General features: G+C 48.1%; 1 protein-coding gene across 1 annotated transcript in view; it reads right to left on the bottom strand.

Moving 5' to 3' along the window:
* The window catches only part of LOC112217931 (gephyrin), a 166193-nt gene that overhangs the window by 40192 nt on the left and 106100 nt on the right, over window positions 1-19901 (bottom strand). The window contains exon 9 of the mRNA XM_042300533.1: window positions 5894-5935. Within this exon, the coding sequence (XP_042156467.1) occupies window positions 5894-5935 (42 nt within the window). The remainder of the gene's footprint in view (window positions 1-5893; window positions 5936-19901) is intronic.

Genomic DNA, 19901 nt, shown 5'->3' with positions numbered 1-19901 from the left:
CCAGACACACACACACAGAGATCCAAGCCAGGACTACTGCCCAGACACACACACACAGAGATCCAAGCCAGGACTACTGTCCAGACACACACACACAGAGATCCAAGCCAGGACTACTGCCCAGACACACACACACACACAGATCCAAGCCAGGACTACTGCCCAGACACACACAAACACACACACAGAGATCCAAGCCAGGACTACTGCCCAGACACACACAAACACACACACAGAGATCCAAGCCAGGACTACTGTCCAGACACACACACACAGAGATCCAAGCCAGGACTACTGCCCAGACACACACACACAGAGATCCAAGCCAGGACTACTGCCCAGACACACACACACACAGAGATCCAAGCCAGGACTACTGCCCAGACACACACACACACACAGAGATCCAAGCCAGGACTACTGCCCAAACACACACACACAGAGATCCAAGCCAGGACTACTGCCCAGACACACACACACAGAGATCCAAGCCAGGACTACTGCCCAGACACACACACACACACACACACAGAGATCCAAGCCAGGACTACTGTCCAGACACACACACACAGAGATCCAAGCCAGGACTACTGCCCAGACACACACACACACACACACACACACACACACAGAGATCCAAGCCAGGACTACTGCCCAGACACACACACACAGAGATCCAAGCCAGGACTACTGCCCAGACACACACACACAGAGATCCAAGCCAGGACTACTGCCCAGACACACATACACACACACACAGAGATCCAAGCCAGGACTACTGCCCAGACACACATACACACACACAGAGATCCAAGCCAGGACTACTGCCCAGACACACATACACACAGAGATCCAAGCCAGGACTACTGCCCAGACACACACACACAGAGATCCAAGCCAGGACTACTGCCCAGACACACACACACACACAGAGATCCAAGCCAGGACTACTGCCCAGACACACACACACAGAGATCCAAGCCAGGACTACTGCCCAGACACACACACACAGAGATCCAAGCCAGGACTACTGCCCAAACACACACACACAGAGATCCAAGCCAGGACTACTGCCCAGACACACACACACAGAGATCCAAGCCAGGACTACTGCCCAGACACACACACACAGAGATCCAAGCCAGGACTACTGCCCAGACACACACACACAGAGATCCAAGCCAGGACTACTGCCCAGACACACACACACAGAGATCCAAGCCAGGACTACTGCCCAGACACACACACACACAGAGATCCAAGCCAGGACTACTGCCCAGACACACACACACAGAGATCCAAGCCAGGACTACTGCCCAGACACACACACACACACACACACACACAGAGATCCAAGCCAGGACTACTGCCCAGACACACATACACACACACACACATACACACACACACAGAGATCCAAGCCAGGACTACTGCCCAGACACACATTCAGAAATCCATTTTTTTAAAGAAAATACTTTGCAAAACAAGCACTACTACGACGATACAGAACCAAACATGGATGAAATAACAACCAAATAATGTGATGGCAACTTCAAGAGTTTTCACTCCAAACTAGAGCACATTTTGCATGGGGTCTGACAGTGAGCTAGTGTTAGTGAGTGAAGGAGAGGGAGTGTTAGTGAGTGGAGGAGAGGGAGTGTTAGTGAGTGAAGGAGAGGGAGTGTTAGTGAGTGAAGGAGACTGAGTGTTAGTGAGTGGAGGAGAGAGACTTAGTGTTAGTGAGTGAAGGAGAGGGAGTGTTAGTGAGTGAAGGAGAGGGAGTGTTAGTGAGTGAAGGAGAGGGAGTGTTAGTGAGTGAAGGAGACTGAGTGTTAGTGAGTGGAGGAGAGAGACTTAGTGTTAGTGAGTGAAGGAGAGGGAGTGTTAGTGAGTGGAGGAGAGAGACTTAGTGTTAGTGAGTGAAGGAGAGGGAGTGTTAGTGAGTGGAGGAGAGAGACTTAGTGTTAGTGAGAGACTGAGTGTTAGTGAGTGGAGGAGAGAGACTTAGTGTTAGTGAGTGGAGGAGAGAGACTTAGTGTTAGTGAGAGACAGTGTTAGTGAGTGGAGGAGAGAGACTTAGTGTTAGTGAGTGGAGGAGAGAGACTTAGTGTTAGTGAGAGACTGAGTGTTAGTGAGTGGAGGAGAGAGACTTAGTGTTAGTGAGAGACTTAGTGTTAGTGAGTGGAGGAGAGAGACTTAGTGTTAGTGAGAGACTTAGTGTTAGTGAGTGAAGGAGAGAGAGTGTTAGTGAGTGGAGGAGAGAGACTTAGTGTTAGTGAGTGAAGGAGAGAGACTTAGTGTTAGTGAGAGACTGAGTGTTAGTGAGTGGAGGAGAGAGACTTAGTGTTAGTGTGAGACTTAGTGTTAGTGAGAGACGGAGAGGGAGTGTTAGTGAGTGGAGGAGAGAGACTTAGTGTTAGTGAGTGGAGGAGAGAGACTTAGTGTTAGTGAGAGACTTAGTGTTAGTGAGTGGAGGAGAGAGACTTAGTGTTAGTGAGAGACTGAGTGTTAGTGAGTGGAGGAGAGAGACTTAGTGTTAGTGAGAGACTGAGTGTTAGTGAGTGGAGGAGAGAGACTTAGTGTTAGTGAGTGTTGGTGAGAGACTGAGTGTTAGTGAGAGACTTAGTGTTAGTGAGTGGAGGAGAGACTGAGTGGAGGAGAGAGACTGAGTGTTGGTGAGTGAGTTAGTGTGAGTTAGTGTTAGTGAGTGAGAGTTAGTGTTAGTGAGTGAGAGTTAGTGTTAGTGAGTGAGAGTTAGTGTTAGTGAGTGAGAGTTAGTGTTAGTGAGTGAGAGTTAGTGAGTGAGTTAGTGTTAGTGAGTGAGTTAGTGTTAGTGAGTGAGTTAGTGTTAGTGAGTGAGTTAGTGTTAGTGAGTGAGTTAGTGTTCGTGAGTGAGTTAGTGTTCGTGAGTGAGTTAGTGTTCGTGAGTGAGTGAGTGTGTGAGTGAGTGAGTTAGTGTTAGTGAGTGAGTTAGTTAGTGTTAGTGAGTGAGTTAGTTAGTTAGTGAGTGAGTTAGTGTTAGTGAGTGAGTTAGTGTTAGTGAGTGAGTTAGTTATTGAGTTAGTGTTAGTGAGTGAGTTAGTGTTAGTGAGTGAGTTAGTTAGTGTTAGTGAGTGAGTTAGTTAGTGTTAGTGAGTGAGTGAGTTAGTTAGTGAGTTAGTTAGTGAGTGAGTGAGTGAGTTAGTGAGTGAGTTAGTGTTAGTTAGTGAGTGAGTTAGTGTTAGTGAGTGAGTTAGTGAGTGTTAGTGAGTGAATTAGTGTTAGTGAGTTAGTGTTAGTGAGTGAGTGAGTTAGTGTTAGTGAGTGAGTGAGTGAGTGAGTGAGTTAGTGTTAGTTAGTGAGTTAGTGAGTGTTAGTGAGTGAGTGAGTGTTAGTGAGTTAGTGTTAGTGAGTGAGTGAGTTAGTGTTAGTGAGTGAGTGAGTGTTAGTGAGTGAGTTAGTGAGTGAGTTAGTGTTAGTGAGTGAGTGAGTGAGTGAGTGTTAGTGAGTGAGTTAGTGTTAGTGAGTTAGTGTTAGTGAGTGAGTGAGTTAGTGTTAGTGAGTGAGTGAGATAGTGTTAATGAGTGAAGGACAGTGATATTGGCTGTGTGTGTGTTGGTGTACTGGTGGATAAAAGGTCTATTTTCGCTCCAGTGCATGGTTGAATCAACATTGTTTACACGTCATTTCAACAAATAAATACACTGCTCAAAAAAATAAAGGGAACACTAAAATAACACATCCTAGATCTGAATGAATGAAATATTATTATGAAATACTTTTTTCTTTACATAGTTGAATGTGCTGACAACAAAATCACACAAAAATGATCAATGGAAATCAAATTTATCAACCCATGGAGTCACACTCAAAATTAAAGTGGAAGACCACACTACAGGCTGATCCAACTTTGATGTAATGTCCTTAAAACAAGTCCAAATGAGGCTCAGTAGTGGGTGTGGCCTCCACGTGCCTGTATGACCTCCCTACAACGCCTGGGCATGCTCCTGATGAGGTGGTGGATGGTCTCCTGAGGGATCTCCTCCCAGACCTGGACTAAAGCATCCGGCAACTCCTGGACAGTCTGTGGCGCAACGTGGTGTTGGTGGATGGAGCGAGACATGATGTCCCAGATGTGCTCAATTGGATTCAGGTCTGGGGAACGGGCGGGCCAGTCCATGGCATCAATGCCTTCCTCTTGCAGGAACTGCTGACACACTCCAGCCACACAAGGTCTAGCATTGTCTTGCATTAGGAGGAACCCATGGCCAATCGCACCAGCATATGGTCTCACAAGGGGTCTAAGGATCTCATCTCGGTACCTAATGGCAGTCAGGCTACCTCTGGCGAGCACATGGAGGGCTGTGCGTCCCCCCCAAAGAAATGCCACCCCACACCATGACTGACCCACCGCCAAACCGGTCATGCTGGAGGATGTTGCAGGCAGCAGAACGTTCTCCACGGCGTCTCCAGACTCTGTCACGTCTGTCACATGTGCTCAGTGTGAACCTGCTTTCATCTGCGAAGAGCACAGGGCGCCAGTGGCGAATTTGCCAATCTTGGTGTTCTCTGGCAAATGAAAAACGTCCTGCATGGTGTTGGGCTGTAAGCACAACCCCCACCTGTGGACGTCGGGCCCTCATACCACCCTCATGGAGTCTGTTTCTGACCGTTTGAGCAGACACATGCACATTTGTGGCCTGCTGGAGGTCATTTTGCAGGGTTCTGACAGTGTTCCTACTGCTCCTCCTTGCACAAAGGCGGAGGTAGCGGTCCTGCTGCTGGGTTGTTGCCCTCCTACGGCCTCCTCCACGTCTCCTGATGTACTGGCCTGTCTCCTGGTAGCGCCTCCATGCTCTGGACACTACGCTGACAGACACAATAAACCTTCTTGCCACAGCTTGAAGTGATGTTCCATCCTGGATGAGCTGCACTACCTGAGCCACTTGTGTGGGTTGTAGACTCCGTCTCATGCTACCACTAGAGTGAAAGCACCGCCAGCATTCAAAAGTGACCAAAACATCAGCCAGGAAGCATAGGAACTGAGAAGTAGAAGTGGTCTGTGGTCACCACCTGCAGAACCACTCCTTTATTGGGGGTGTCTTGCTAAATGCCTATAATTTCCACCTGTTGTCTATTCCATTTGCACAACAGCATGTGAAATTTATTGTCAATCAGTGTTGCTTCCTAAGTGGACAGTTTGATTTCACAGAAGTGTGATTGACTTGGGAGTTACATTGTGTTGGTTAAGTGTTCCCTTCATTTTTTTGAGCAGTGTAATAATGTGATGACGTTGAATCAACGTGGAAAACTGATTGGATTTGCAACAAGTCATTAATGTAAGGGGGGTGGCTCAACTTACCGTTTTGGCTCAACTTACCCCACTCTCGCCTATTGCATCAGTGCCCTTAGAGTCCAGCATTTCCCTGGCTTTTCTAAATAGTTGCTAAGAGGAAATCTACTGACAGGGTGGAAGTGTCCTCCCACTGCCCATCTATTGGAGATGGACACCATATTCCATCCCAATTGTAAATCTCCTTACGTAACAGTTAAATCAATACTACAAGAGTGTCAACCACAGGAGAGGTGCCTGTTAGAGATGGAGGTGGACCAAGCCAAGCTCAAAACCAGCTGAGGGGTGGAGCAATGCACTGTGGGTACAATCAACATCTGACTACCATGATGTTTCAACTCTAACACTGTACTTAAAATCACATGTCAGTAAGAGTGTGTGGATTGGATGGTGCGGTGATGACCCTAAGTGGTTCTGTGTGTGTGTGTGTGTGTGTGGGGGGGGGGGGGGTGAGCAAGCATGCCAGGTAAAAGAGGAGGAGGGGGGCCGTGGTCACTGAAGCCATGACCATGCCATGATGACGGTGGCCATGGCGATGCATTAGAAGTCATGCAGGAGTACCTCAGCAATGCTTAGGGTGGATGAACAGGAGGGGAGCCGCGCCTAGTGCCACGAGACAGAAGGAAGAGGAGAAGGAGGAGGAAGAGGAGGAGGGGAGAAGAGAACAGGGTTAACATAGCCAGACAGACAGACTGTGAGACAGACAGTACCCCTGTCCGTCAGGAGGCCCACCACTCTATGTCTCATGCTGTGTCCATGTGCTATCAGAATGATCAGAAGTAATCAGACGCATCCAGACCTGGAGCTTCTGAAGTCCAAAACAATACAAAATGGCCATCCAAGTGTTACTCGGATAGCGTTGTTGCACCCTGTTTCCCTGTTAGACATTTACGAGTTTCTTAGTTCTGAGTAACACATGAACGCAGCATCAGTGTGTCTGTCCCAGGTAAGCCAGCGAAGCCGAGGGTCAAGGGCATTATGACACGTGTGTGTGTGTAAGTGAATGACCCAAGCAAAGCATCAAAACCTTTACTAACTGTGGGAAAGATGCTGTACATAGAAAACATAACACAAACTATCATATTAACACCCCCATAACTGTCTAACCCTGTTTGATCTGTAGATGATGGTAACCTGTAGGCCTCATTACTGTCTAACCCCTGTTTGATCTGTAGATGATGGTAACCTGTAGGCCTCAGACCCTTCTATCCTTATATACTCTGTAGTATAAGCAATGGGAGTGGATGTGATGGTGACTTCAAATCAAATCAATCAAAATTCAACTCAAATGTTATTTGTCACATGCTCCGAATACCACAGGTTACCACCTTACCATGAAATGCTTACTTACAAGCCCTTAACCAACAATGCAGTTTAAAAAAAATAAGAGTTATGAAAAAATATTGACTAAAATAACTTAAGTAAAAAATTAAAGAGCCACAATAAAATAACAATAACGAGGCTATATACAGGGAATAAAATGGGGGTGGGGGGGTCAATGCAAATAGTCCGGGTAGCCATTTGATGAATTGTTCAGCAGTCTTATGGCTTGGGGGTAGAAGCTGTGAAGGAACCTTTTGGACCTAGACTTGGCACTCTACTGGGACTCCGAGCCAAACAGACCGCTGGGACTCTGAGCCAAACAGACCGCTGGGACTCCGAGCCAAACAGACCGCTGGGACTCCGAGCCAAACAGACCGCTGGGACGCCGAGCCAAACAGACCGCTGGGACTCCGAGCCTAACAGACCGCTGGGACTCCGAGCCTAACAGACCGCTGGGACGCCGAGCCAAACAGACCGCTGGGACTCCGGGACGCCGAGCCAAACAGACCGCTGGGACTCCGAGCCAACAGACCGCTGGGACTCCGAGCCTAACAGACCGCTGGGACTCCGAGCCAAACAGACCGCTGGGACTCCGAGCGGGATGCCGAGCCAAACAGACCGCTGGGACTCCGAGCGGGACTCTGAGCCAAAAAGACCGCTGGGACTCCGAGCGGGACTCTCTGAGCCAAAAGACCGCTGGGACTCCGAGCCAAACAGACCGCCGCCGAAAACAGACCGCTAACGGGACTCGAGCGCCGGACTCCGAGCCTAACAGACCGCTGGGACTCCGAGCCTAACAGGCCGCTGGGACGCCGAGCCAAACAGACCGCTGGGACTCCGAGCCAAACAGACCGCTGGGACTCCGAGCCAAACAGACCGCTGGGACTCCGAGCGGGTCTCTGAGCCAAAAAGACCGCTGGGACTCCGAGCCAAACAGACCGCTGGGACGCCGAGCCAAACAGACCGCTGGGACTCCGAGCGGGACTCTGAGCAAAAGACCGCTGGGACTCCGAGCCAAACATACCGCTGGGACGCCTAACAGACCGCTGGGACGCCGAGCCAAACAGACCGCTGGGACTGGGACCGCTGGGACTCCGAGCGGGACTCTGAGCCAAAAAGACCGCTGGGACTCCGAGCCAAACAGACCGCTGGGACGCCGAGCCAAACAGACCGCTGGGACGCCGAGCCAAACAGACCGCTGGGACGCCGAACCAAACAGACCGCTGGGCAATCACCCAGCCGAGACAAAAGAGAAGCTTTTAGTCTCGTCATCACAGCTCACCAACCAAGGACGGACAATAATGTACTATATACATTACATTCAACACTTCATAGGAATTAAATGTTTAATTTACTGAACTGATGGTACCTGCATCTGACTTTTATGTTGCTTTCAAGACAACTGGGAACAAAACAAATAATGAGGTCAAATCATGATATCAGTGATCTTCAGGTCAGAAAGACAGAATTCTAGAAAGATGCCAGAGTTTCCGAGTTGGAATTCCGAGTTGGATTTCCTCAGAGTTCCCAGTTGTCTTGAATGGACTGAAGTCAGAAGTCAGAGATTTACGAGTTGTTTTCAACATGGCATTACTCTCAGTGGAGTAATGGAGACAGCAGCGAGTTTGTTGCTGATGGTCCCTGCTCTCTCCTTCCTTTCCTTTGGTGAGACTGACCAGAGAGAGGGGACACAGTCTTCCACCTGCTCTCTCCTTCCTTTCCTCTGGTGAGACTGACCAGAGAGAGGGGACACAGTCTTCCACCTGCTCTCTCCTTCCTTTCCTCCGGTGAGACTGACCAGAGAGAGGGGACACAGTCTTCCACCTGCTCTCTCCTTCCTTTCCTCCGATGAGACTGACCAGAGAGAGGGGACACAGTCTTCCACCTGCTCTCTCCTTCCTTTCCTCTGGTGAGACTGACCAGAGAGAGGGGACACAGTCTTCCACCTGCTCTCTCCTTCCTTTCCTCTGGTGAGACTGACCAGAGAGAGGGGACACAGTCTTCCACCTGCTCTCTCCTTCCTTTCCTCCGGTGAGACTGACCAGAGAGAGGGGACACAGTCTTCCACCTGCTCTCTCCTTCCTTTCCTCCGGTGAGACTGACCAGAGAGAGGTGAGACTGACCAGAGAGAGGGAACACAGTCTTCCACCTGCTCTCTCCTTCCTTTCCTCTGGTGAGACTGACCAGAGAGAGGGGACACAGTCTTCCACCTGCTCTCTCCTTCCTTTCCTCTGGTGAGACTGACCAGAGAGAGGGGACACAGTCTTCCACCTGCTCTCTCCTTCCTTTCCTCCGGTGAGACTGACCAGAGAGAGGAGACACAGTCTTCCACCTGCTCTCTCCTTCCTTTCCTCTGGTGAGACTGACCAGAGAGAGGGAACACAGTCTTCCACCTGCTCTCTCCTTCCTTTCCTCTGGTGAGACTGACCAGAGAGAGGGGACACAGTCTTCCACCTGCTCTCTCCTTCCTTTCCTCCGGTGAGACTGACCAGAGAGAGGTGAGACTGACCAGAGAGAGGGGACACAGTCTTCCACCTGCTCTCTCCTTCCTTTCCTCCGGTGAGACTGACCAGAGAGAGGTGAGACTGACCAGAGAGAGGGGACACAGTCTTCCACCTGCTCTCTCCTTCCTTTCCTCCGGTGAGACTGACCAGAGAGAGGGGACACAGTCTTCCACCTGCTCTCTCCTTCCTTTCCTCTGGTGAGACGGACCAGAGAGAGGGGACACAGTCTTCCACCTGCTCTCTCCTTCCTTTCCTCTGGTGAGACTGACCAGAGAGAGGAGACACAGTGAGACTGACCAGAGAGGAGACACACTTCCACCTGTCTTCCACCTGCCCTCTCCTTCCTTCCTCCGATGAGACTGACCAGAGAGAGGGAGACACCAGTCTTCCACCTGCTCTCTCCTTCCTTTCCTCTGGTGAGACGGACCAGAGAGAGGGGACACAGTCTTCCACCTGCTCTCTCCTTCCTTTCCTCTGGTGAGACGGACCAGAGAGAGGGGACACAGTCTTCCACCTGCTCTCTCCTTCCTTTCCTCTGGTGAGACTGACCAGAGAGAGGGACACAGTCTTCCACCTGCTCTCTCCTTCCTTTCCTCTGGTGAGACGGACCAGAGAGAGGGAACACAGTCTTCCACCTGCTCTCTCCTTCCTTTCCTCTGGTGAGACGGACCAGAGAGAGGAGACACAGTCTTCCACCTGCTCTCTCCTTCCTTTCCTCTGGTGAGACTGACCAGAGAGAGGAGACACAGTCTTCCACCTGCTCTCTCCTTCCTTTCCTCTGGTGAGACGGACCAGAGAGAGGGAACACAGTCTTCCACCTGCTCTCTCCTTCCTTTCCTCCGATGAGACTGACCAGAGAGAGGTGAGACTGACCAGAGAGAGGGGACACAGTCTTCCACCTGCTCTCTCCTTCCTTTCCTCTGCTGAGACTGACCAGAGAGAGGGACACAGACCTGACCAGAGAGAGGGACACAGTCTTCCACCTGCTCTCTCCTTCCTTTCCTCCGATGAGACTGAGACTGACCAGAGAGAGGGGACACAGTCTTCCACCTGCTCTCTCCTTCCTTTCCTTTGGTGAGACTGACCAGAGAGAGGGAACACAGTCTTCCACCTGCTCTCTCCTTCCTTTCCTCTGAGACTGACCAGACTGACCAGAGAGAGGGGACACAGTCTTCCACCTGCTCTCTCCTTCCTTTCCTCTGGTGAGACTGACCAGAGAGAGGGGACACAGTCTTCCACCTGCTCTCTCCTTCCTTTCCTCTGGTGAGACTGACCAGAGAGAGGGGACACAGTCTTCCACCTGATGGTGCAACTCGAGTCACACCGCATCTGCCTCATGCACAAACTCATGTTGTTCCTACAACCAGAGAAAGTTATATTTTCCTCAATATTAAAAGATACAAAGCTTATAATAATACAAATGCAGGGCTATCCATACACATAGCTACTCATTCATTGCAGCTGCAGAGCGAGTGGAAGTAGGGGGAAATCGCCTTTTATGTTTTGTAATAGATTTGAATAAAAACAGTGTTGACAGTGCTAAAATTAACTTAAACATGAACTCACTTTTTAAAACATCAGCTCTTTGCTGTATTCTTGGACAGTCTCTCTGTAGTCTTGGTTTTAAAAAATAATGAAATATTACGTAGGCTAGAATGAAACTTTACTGTGGCTGGGGTCGTGAAAGCTCGTAGGCACGGTGATTTGAGCTATGCGATTGGCCAGCAGTAGGCAAACTCAATTTAGCTAGAGTTCTCCAGGTCCACTGGGGAGGAGTTTGTCTTTTTAGACAAATGAAATGGTTGAAAATATGAACACCTCGCTTCCCCGATTCGCAGGGATTCTGAATTAACTGCACCTACCGCCAACAGCAACAAATACAAATAAAAGCAGAGCAAGCTTTGATCATTGGCTTTTCTACAGAAATGTTTGGTGATCGACTAGGAATGCCTTGAAGATTGACTGGTTGGTGACCACTGGTCTAAGGTGTCTGGGATGATGGAGTTGATGTGTGCCATAACCAGCCTTTCTAAGCTTCATGATTACAGATGTAAGTTCTACAGGGCGGTAGTCATTGTGGCAGGTAGCCTCAGAGTTCTTGGGAATAGGAATGATGGTGGTTAGCTTGAGACGTGGGGATTACAGACTGGAACAAGGAAAGGATGAAATTAACCGTAAATATGCCTGCAAGCTGTTCTGTGCGTGCTCTGAGAACACTCCGCGGCCATGCGAGCGTTGGCCTGATTCAAAAACCTTACTCATGTCGGTTTCGGAGAGCGAGATCATCCAGTCCTCTGGGTTGGTGGGGGCCCTTATGCACAGCTTGGTGTTGTTTTTTGTCGAAGCATGCATAAAATGCATTGAATTGGTCTGGTAGAGAGGCATCATTGGGCAGGTCACGGCTGGGTCTAACCGGTAATGGACTGTAGCCCTAGCGCCAACCTCAGTGTGAATCCAGGGCTTTTGATTGGGGAAGCAGCGAACCTTAACTGTTGGGGACAACGTCGGCGATGCATTTCTTAATGAAGCAGGTGACAGAGGTGGTTAGCTCGTCGACACTATCAAAGGAGTCCAGGAACATATTCCAGTCAGTGCTAGCAAAGCAGTCCTGTAGCAAAGCCTCCGATTCGGAAGACCATTTCTCTATGGGGGGCGTCATGGGAAATTCCTGTTTGAGCTTCTGCTGAGCAACTGAGCTAGAAAGGATCACCGGCATACGCAGACAGATATTATACTGGACAGACTTATCCACTTTACACAGCCACTGTAGCAACGACCGCAATCATTGGACTACACCCACAACATAGAGAGAGATCTATCCTACAGACACTACTGTACGGACAGTGTATCGCTGTTCAAGGCTACATAGCAACGACTGCAGTAGAGTGAAGTGCTGTTCAAGGCTACGTAGCAACACCCAGTACAGTGAAGTGCTGTTCAAGGCTATGTAGCAACACCCAGTACAGTGAAGTGCTATTCAAGGCTACGTAGCAACGACCACAGTAGAGTGAAGTGCTTTTCAAGGCAACATAGCAACACCTAGTACAGTGAAGTGCTGTTCAAGGCTACGTAGCAACACCCAGTACAGTGAAGTGCTGCTCAAGGCTACGTAGCAACACCCAGTACAGTGAAGTGCTATTCAAGGCTACGTAGCAACACCCAGTACAGTGAAGTGCTGCTCAAGGCTACGTAGCAACACCCAGTACAGTGAAGTGCTATTCAAGGCTACGTAGCAACACCCAGTACAGTGAAGTGCTGTTCAAGGTTACGTAGCAACACCCAGTACAGTGAAGTGCTGTTCAAGGCTACGTAGCAACACCCAGTACAGTGAAGTGCTGTTCAAGGCTACGTAGCAACACCCAGTACAGTGAAGTGCTGTTCAAGGCTACATAGCAACACCCAGTACAGTGAAGTGCTGTTCAAGGCTACGTAGCAACACCCAGTACAGTGAAGTGCTGTTCAAGGCTACGTAGCAACACCCAGTACAGTGAAGTGCTATTCAAGGCTATGTAGCAACGACCACAGTAGAGTGAAGCGCTTTTCAAGGCAACGTAGCAACACCCAGTACAGTGAAGTGCTGTTCAAGGCTACGTAGAGTGGCTACGTACAGTGTGTTACATACTAGGAAGGACGCTGATCTAGCCTACTATGACTGATATGTATGGATGTGTGTGGATGTGTATGGATGTGTGTGTGATGTGTATGGATGTGTGTGGATGTGTGTGTGGATGTGTGTGTGTGTGATGTATGTGTGATGTGTGTGGATGTGTGTGATGTGTGTGGATGTGTGTGTGGATGTGTGTGTGTGTGATGTATGTGTGATGTGTGTGATGTGTGTGGATGTGTGTGATGTGTGTGATGTGTATGTGTGGATGTGTGTGTGATGTGTGCAGATGTGTGTGGATGTGTGTGTGGATGTGTGTTTGTGATGTGTGTGGATGTGTGTGTGTGTGATGTGTGTGTGATGTGTGTGGATGTGTGTGTGATGTGTGTGTGATGTGTGTGGGATGTGTGTGGATGTGTATGCATGTGTGTGTGGATGTGTGTGGGATGTGTGTGTGATGTGTGTGGGATGTGTGTGGATGTGTATGCATGTGTGTGTGGATGTGTGTGTGATGTGTGTGTGATGTGTGTGTGATGTGTGTGTGTGTGATGTGTGTGGGATGTGTGTGGATGTGTATGCATGTGTGTGTGGATGTGTGTGGGATGTGTGTGTGATGTGTGTGATGTGTGTGTGGATGTGTGTGAATACAGCATATTTTTATTTAACCAATAAGAACTAATTCTTATTACAATGATGGCCTGGCAAAAAGACTCCTGTGGTGACGGGAGCTGGGATGACAAAAACAACAACAATGTACGCCAAACGGACAACACAGACAGAAGACACCCGCACAAAGACAACAGCAAACAAATAGAGAGTGTGTGTATGTGTGTGAAGTAAAAACAATATGCTTCCTTACATAAGGAAACACAAACTAGTGACATCGGGTGACAACTAGAAACAGCAACATGTCTCAACAACCTGTTCATCTATTTGTCCTTTGACCTCCTCCAGGGACACCAGGTCCTGGGGTTGTAGGTTGGCTTGGAGGGAATTCCAAACACCAGGGGGCTGAGTAACAGAAGGACCGTTTTCCATGTTTGGGACTGTTAGCATGAAACAAGATTGCGATCGGAGCTTGAATGTGTTTCCATTTCTATCTAGAAGAGAAGCAGTTTTCCTGAAATGGCCTTATAAATAAGAATGTGTTTGAGTCCGAGTGATGCTAGTGATGTCCTCCCAACAACACTGTAGAGATCGCATTGGACAATGTGCATGTATATGCATGAATGTGTATACAGTGTTATGTGTGTGTTTCAAATGTAAAAAAATGACCGGCCTAGGAACAGTGGTTGTAGAATGACAGATTTTTACCTTGTCAGCTCGGGGATTCGATCTTGCAACCTTCAGGTTACGAGTCCAACAGTCTAACCACTAGGCTACCTGCCGCACCGTGTGCTAACAGTGTGTGTGTTGTGTGTGCATACAGAATGTATAAGTGTATAAGCGTGTATGTGTGAATGTGTGCATGTGTGCATGTGCGCGTGTGAATGTGTGTGCATACAGAATGTATAAGTGTGTAGGTGTGCATGTGCGTGTGTGCATGTGCGTGTGTGCATGTGTGCATGTGCGTGTGTGCATGTGCGTGTGTGCATGTGCGTGTGTGCATGTGTGCATGTGCGTGTACGCATGTGTGTGTGTGCATGTGTGCATGTGCGTGTGTGCATGTGCGTGTGCGTGTGTGCATGTGTGCATGTGCGCGTGTGCATGTGCGTGTGTGCATGTGTGCATGTGCGTGTGCGCATGTGTGTGTGTGCATGTGTGCATGTGCGTGTGTGCATGTGCCTGTGCGCGTGTGTGCGTGTGTGCATGTGTGCATGTGCGTGTGTGCATGTGCGTGTGTGCATGTGTGAATGTGCGTGTGTGCATGTGTGAATGTGCGTGTGTGCATGTGTGAATGTGCGTGTGTGCGTGTGTGCATGTGTGAATGTGTGCATGTGCGTGTGTGCATGTGTGCATGTGCGTGTGTGTATGTGCGTGTGTGCGTGTGTGAATGTGCGTGTGTGCATGTGTAAATGTGCGTGTGTGCATGTGCGTGTGTGCATGTGCGTGTGTGCATGTGCCTGTGCGCGTGTGTGCATGTGTGCGTGTGCATGTGTGCGTGTGCACGTGTGTATGTGCGTGTGTGCATGTGTGAATGTGTGCATGTGTGTGTGTGCATGTGCGTGTGTGCATGTGTGCGTGTGTGCATGTGTGAATGTGTGCGTGTGTGCATGTGTGCATGTACGTGTGTGCGTGTGTGAATGTGCGTGTGTGCATGTGTAAATGTGCGTGTGTGGATGTGCGTGTGTGCATGTGCGTGTGTGCATGTGCCTGTGCGCGTGTGTGCATGTGTGCATGTGCGTGTGAATGTGTGCATGTGTGCATGTGTGTGAATGTGCGTGTGTGCATGTGTGAATGTGCGTGTGTGCATGTGTGAATGTGTGCATGTGCGTGTGTGCGTGTGAATGTGTGCATGTGTGCATGTGCGTGTGTATGCGCTTGCCTGAGCTACACCCTTCCCTTGGCCATATCTCTTCTAAGGGGGATGGAGATAGAGGTCAAGGGCTCAAGGCGGTGATTTGTTTATAACAGTCTTCTCAGAGTGATTCACTTTACATATTCCAGTGAAGGAGGAGGAGAGACGTCTTGCCTTGGCTCCAATGGTATACATTTGTATTTATTATGGATCCCCTCAGCTGCTGCCAAGGCAGGAATGAAGGCAGTTAATACCATTTTAAAAACATTACAATACTTTCATTACAGAACTCACGACACACTAAGTGTGTTCCCTCAGGCCCATACCCCACTACCACATATCTACAACACAAAATCCATGTGTACGTGTGTGTATAGTGTGTATGTTATCATGTGTGTCTATGCATGTGTCTGTGCCTATGTCTGTGTTACTTCACAGTCTCCACTGTTCCATAAGGTGTATTTCTATCCGTTTTTTAAATCTGATTCTACTTACTTGATGTGGAATAGAGTTCCATGTAGTCATGACTCTATGTAGTACTGTGTGCCTCCCATGGTCTGTTCTGGACTTTGGGATTGTGAAGAGACCTCTGGTGGTATGTCTTGTGGCGTATGCATGGGTGTCAGACCTGTGTGCTAGTTGTTTAAACAGACAGCTCGGTGCATTCAACATGTCAATACCTCTCACAAATACAAGCAGTGATGAAGTCAATCTCTCCTCTACTTTGAGCCAGGAGAGATTGACATGCATATGATTAATGTTTGCGCTCTGTGTACATTCAAGGTCCAGCCGTGCTGCCCTGTTCTGAGCCAATTGCAATTTTCCTAAGTCCTTTTTTGTGGCACCTGATCAAACAACTGATCAGGAGTCTAGGTGTGAAACTAGAGCCTGTAGGAGCTGCCTTGTTGGTAGTGCTGTTAAGAAGGCAGAGTAGTGCTTTAATATGGACAGACTTCTCTCCATCTTAGCTACTGTTGTATCAAAATGTTTTGACCATGACAGTTTACAATCCAGGGTTACTCCAAGCAGTTTAGTCACGTCAACTTGCTCAATTTCCACATTATTAATTACAAGACTTAGTTGGGGTTTTGGGTTTAGTGAATGATTTGTCCCAAATACAATGCTTTAAGTTTTTGAAATATTTAGGACTAATAATGTATTCCTTGCCACCCATTCTGAAACTAATTTCAGTTGCTGTAGTAGCTGATGTGTATATAGTGTTGAGTCATCCACATACATAGACACACTGACTTTTCTCAAAGCACTGACTTTACTCAACTAATATGTTGGTAGTAAAGCTTGAAAAGTAAGGAGCCTAGACAGCTGCCCTGGAGAATTCCTGATTCTACATGGATTATGTTGAAGAGGCTTCCATTAAAGAACACCCTCTGTGTTCTGTTAGACATGTACGTAACTCTTAATCCACAATATAGCAGGGGATGTAAAGCCATAACACATACGTTTTTCCAGCAGCAGACTATGATCAATAATGTCAAAAGCCACACTGAAGTCTAACAAAACAGCCACCCCAATCTTTTTATCACCAATTTCTCTCAGCCAATCATCAGTCATTTGTGGAAGTGCTGAGCTTGTTGAATGTCCTTCCCTATATGAGTGCTGAAAGTCTGTTGTCAATTTGTTTACAGTAAAATAACATTGAATCTGGTCAAACACAATTTTTTCAAAAACTACTAAGCTTTGGCAACCGGCTGATTGGTCGGCTATTTGAGCCAGTAAAGGGGGCTTTGCTATCCTTAGGTAGCGAAACTCTCCTTCCAGACTCACATTAAGCATCTCCAATCCAAAATTAAATCTAGAATCGGCTTCCTATTTCACAACAAAGCATCCTTCACTCATGCTGCCAAACATACCCCCGTAAAACGGACTATCCTGCCGATCCTGGACTTCAGCGATGTCATTTACAAAATAGCCTCCAACACTCTACTCAGCAAATTGGATGTAGTCTATCACAGTGCCATCCGTTTTGTCACCAAAGCCCCATATACTACCCACCACTGCGACCTGTATGCTCTCATTGGCTGGCCCTCGCTTCATATTCGTCCCCAAACCCACTGGCTCCAGGTCATTTATAAGTCTTTGGTAGGTAAAGCCCTGCCTTATCTCAGCTCACTGGTCACCATAGCAGCACAAACCCGTAGTACGCGCTCCAGCAGGTATATTTCACTGGTCATCCCCAAAGCCAACTCCTCCTTTGGTCACCTTTCCTTCCAGTTTTCTGCTGCCAATGACTGGAATAAATTGCAAAAATCACTGAAGCTAGAGACTTATATCTCCCTCACTAACTTTAAGCAGCAGCTTACAGATCATTGCACCTGTACACAGCCCATCTGTAAATAGCCCACCCAACTACCTCATCCCCATATTGTTATTTATTTGCTCCTTTGCACCCCCAGTATCTCTACTTGCACATTCATCTTCTGCACATCTATCACTCCAGTGTTAATGCTAAATTGTAATTATTTTGCCACTATAGCCTATTTATTGCCTTACCTCCCTTAATCTTACTACATTAACACACACTGTACATAGATTTTTCTAATGCTTTATTGACTGTATGTTTGTTTATCCCATGTGTAACTTTGTGTTGTTTGTGTTCAAATTTTTTTTGATCATATTACTCCAGTGCTAGCCTCTCTACACTGGCTTCCTGTCAAAGCAAGGGCTGATTTCAAGGTTTTACTGCTAACCTACAAAGCATTACATGGGCTTGCTCCTACCTATCTCTCTGATTTGGTCCTGCCGTACATACCTACACGTACGCTACGGTCACAAGACGCAGGCCTCCTAATTGTCCCTAGAATTTCTAAGCAAACAGCTGGAGGCAGGGCTTTCTCCTATAGAGCTCCATTTTTATGGAACGGTCTGCCTACCCATGTCAGAGACGCAAACTCGGTCTCAACCTTTAAGTCCTTACTGAAGACTTATCTCTTCATTGGGTCATCTGATTGAGTGTAGTCTGGCCCAGGAGTGGGAAGGTGAACGGAAAGGCTCTGGAGCAACGAACCGCCCTTGCTGTCTCTGCCTGGCCGGTTCCCCTCTTCCCAATGGGATTCTCTGCCTCTAACCCTATTACAGGGGCTTAGTCACTGGCTTACTGGGGCTCTCTCTTGCTGTCCCTGGAAGGGGTGCGTCACCTGAGTGGGTTGATTCACTGATGTGGTCATCCTGTCTGGGATGGCGCCCCCCCTTGGGGTGTGCCATGGCGGAGTTCTTTGTGGGCTATACTCAGCCTTGTCTCAGGATGGTAAGTTGGTGGTTGAAGATATCCCTCTAGTGGTGTGGGGGCTGTGCTTTGGCAAAGTGGGTGGGGTTATATCCTTCCTGTTTGGCCCTGTCTGGGGGTGTCCTCGGATGGGGCCACAGTGTCTCCTGACCCCTCCTGTCTCAGCCTCCAGTATTTATGCTGCAGTAGTTAATGTGTCGGGGGGCTAGGGTCAGTTTGTTATATCTGGAGTACCTCTCCTGTCCTATTCGGTGTCCTGTGTGAATCTAAGTGTGCGTTCTCTAATTCTCTCTTTCTCTCTCTCTCTCTCTCTCGGAGGACCTGAGCCCTAGGACCATGCCCCAGGACTACCTGACATGATGACTCCTTGCTGTCCCCAATCCACCTGGCCGTGCTGCTGCTCCAGTTTCAACTGTTCTGCCTTGTTATTATTCGACCATGCTGGTCATTTATGAACATTTGAACATCTTGGCCATGTTCTGTTATAATCTCCACCCGGCACAGCCAGAAGAGGACTGGCCACCCCAAATAGCCTGGTTCCTCTCTAGGTTTCTTCCTAGGTTTTGGCCTTTCTAGGGAGTTTTTCCTAGCCACCGTGCTTCTACACCTGCATTGCTTGCTGTTTGGGGTTTTAGGCTGGGTTTCTGTACAGCACTTTGAGATATCAGCTGATGTACGAAGGGCTGTATAAATAAATTTGATTTGATTTGATTTTGATTTGATTTGTGTTGCACTGCTTTGCTTTATCTTGGCCAGATCGCAGTTGTAAATGAGAACTTATTCTCAACTGGCCTGCCTGGTTAAATAAAGGTGAAATATTTATATTTTTTAAAGCCTGAGGGGACACACTTTCTAGTAGGCTTCAAGTGAAAATATGGCAAATAGGAGTGGCAATATCGTCTGCTATTATCCTCAGTAATTTTCCATCCAAGTTATCAGACCCCGGTGGTTTGTCATTGTCGACAGACAACAATATATTTTTCACCTCTTCCATAGTCACTTTACGGAATTCAAAATTACAATTCTTGTCTTTCATAATTTTGTCAGATATACTTGGATGTGTAGAGATAGCGTTTGTTGATAATCTTGCTGTCATGCTCTGACCTTAGAGATCCTTTATTCTCTATTTTGGTTTAAGTTGGGGTGTGCCTAGGGTGGGCATTCTAGTTGATTTATTTCTAGGTTGGCTTGGTTCCCAATCAGAGGAAGCTGTCTATCGTTGTCTCTGATTGGGGATCATATTTAGGCAGCTTTTTCCCACCTGTTTGGTGTGGGATCTTGTCTATGTATAGTTGCCTGCGAGCAGCACTACATCAGCTTCACGTTCCGTTTTGCGCTTTATTGTTTTCTGTGAGTTTCATTTAAATAAACATGTGGAGCTCTACGCTACGCCTTGGTCCTTTTATTCCAGTGTTCGTGACACTTGCCAATGAAAA

The sequence above is a fragment of the Oncorhynchus tshawytscha genome, linkage group LG18, assembly GCF_018296145.1.
Source record: "Oncorhynchus tshawytscha isolate Ot180627B linkage group LG18, Otsh_v2.0, whole genome shotgun sequence".
Taxonomy (NCBI): Eukaryota; Metazoa; Chordata; class Actinopteri; order Salmoniformes; family Salmonidae; genus Oncorhynchus; species Oncorhynchus tshawytscha.
This window is presented reverse-complemented; position numbering and strand designations above follow the sequence as displayed.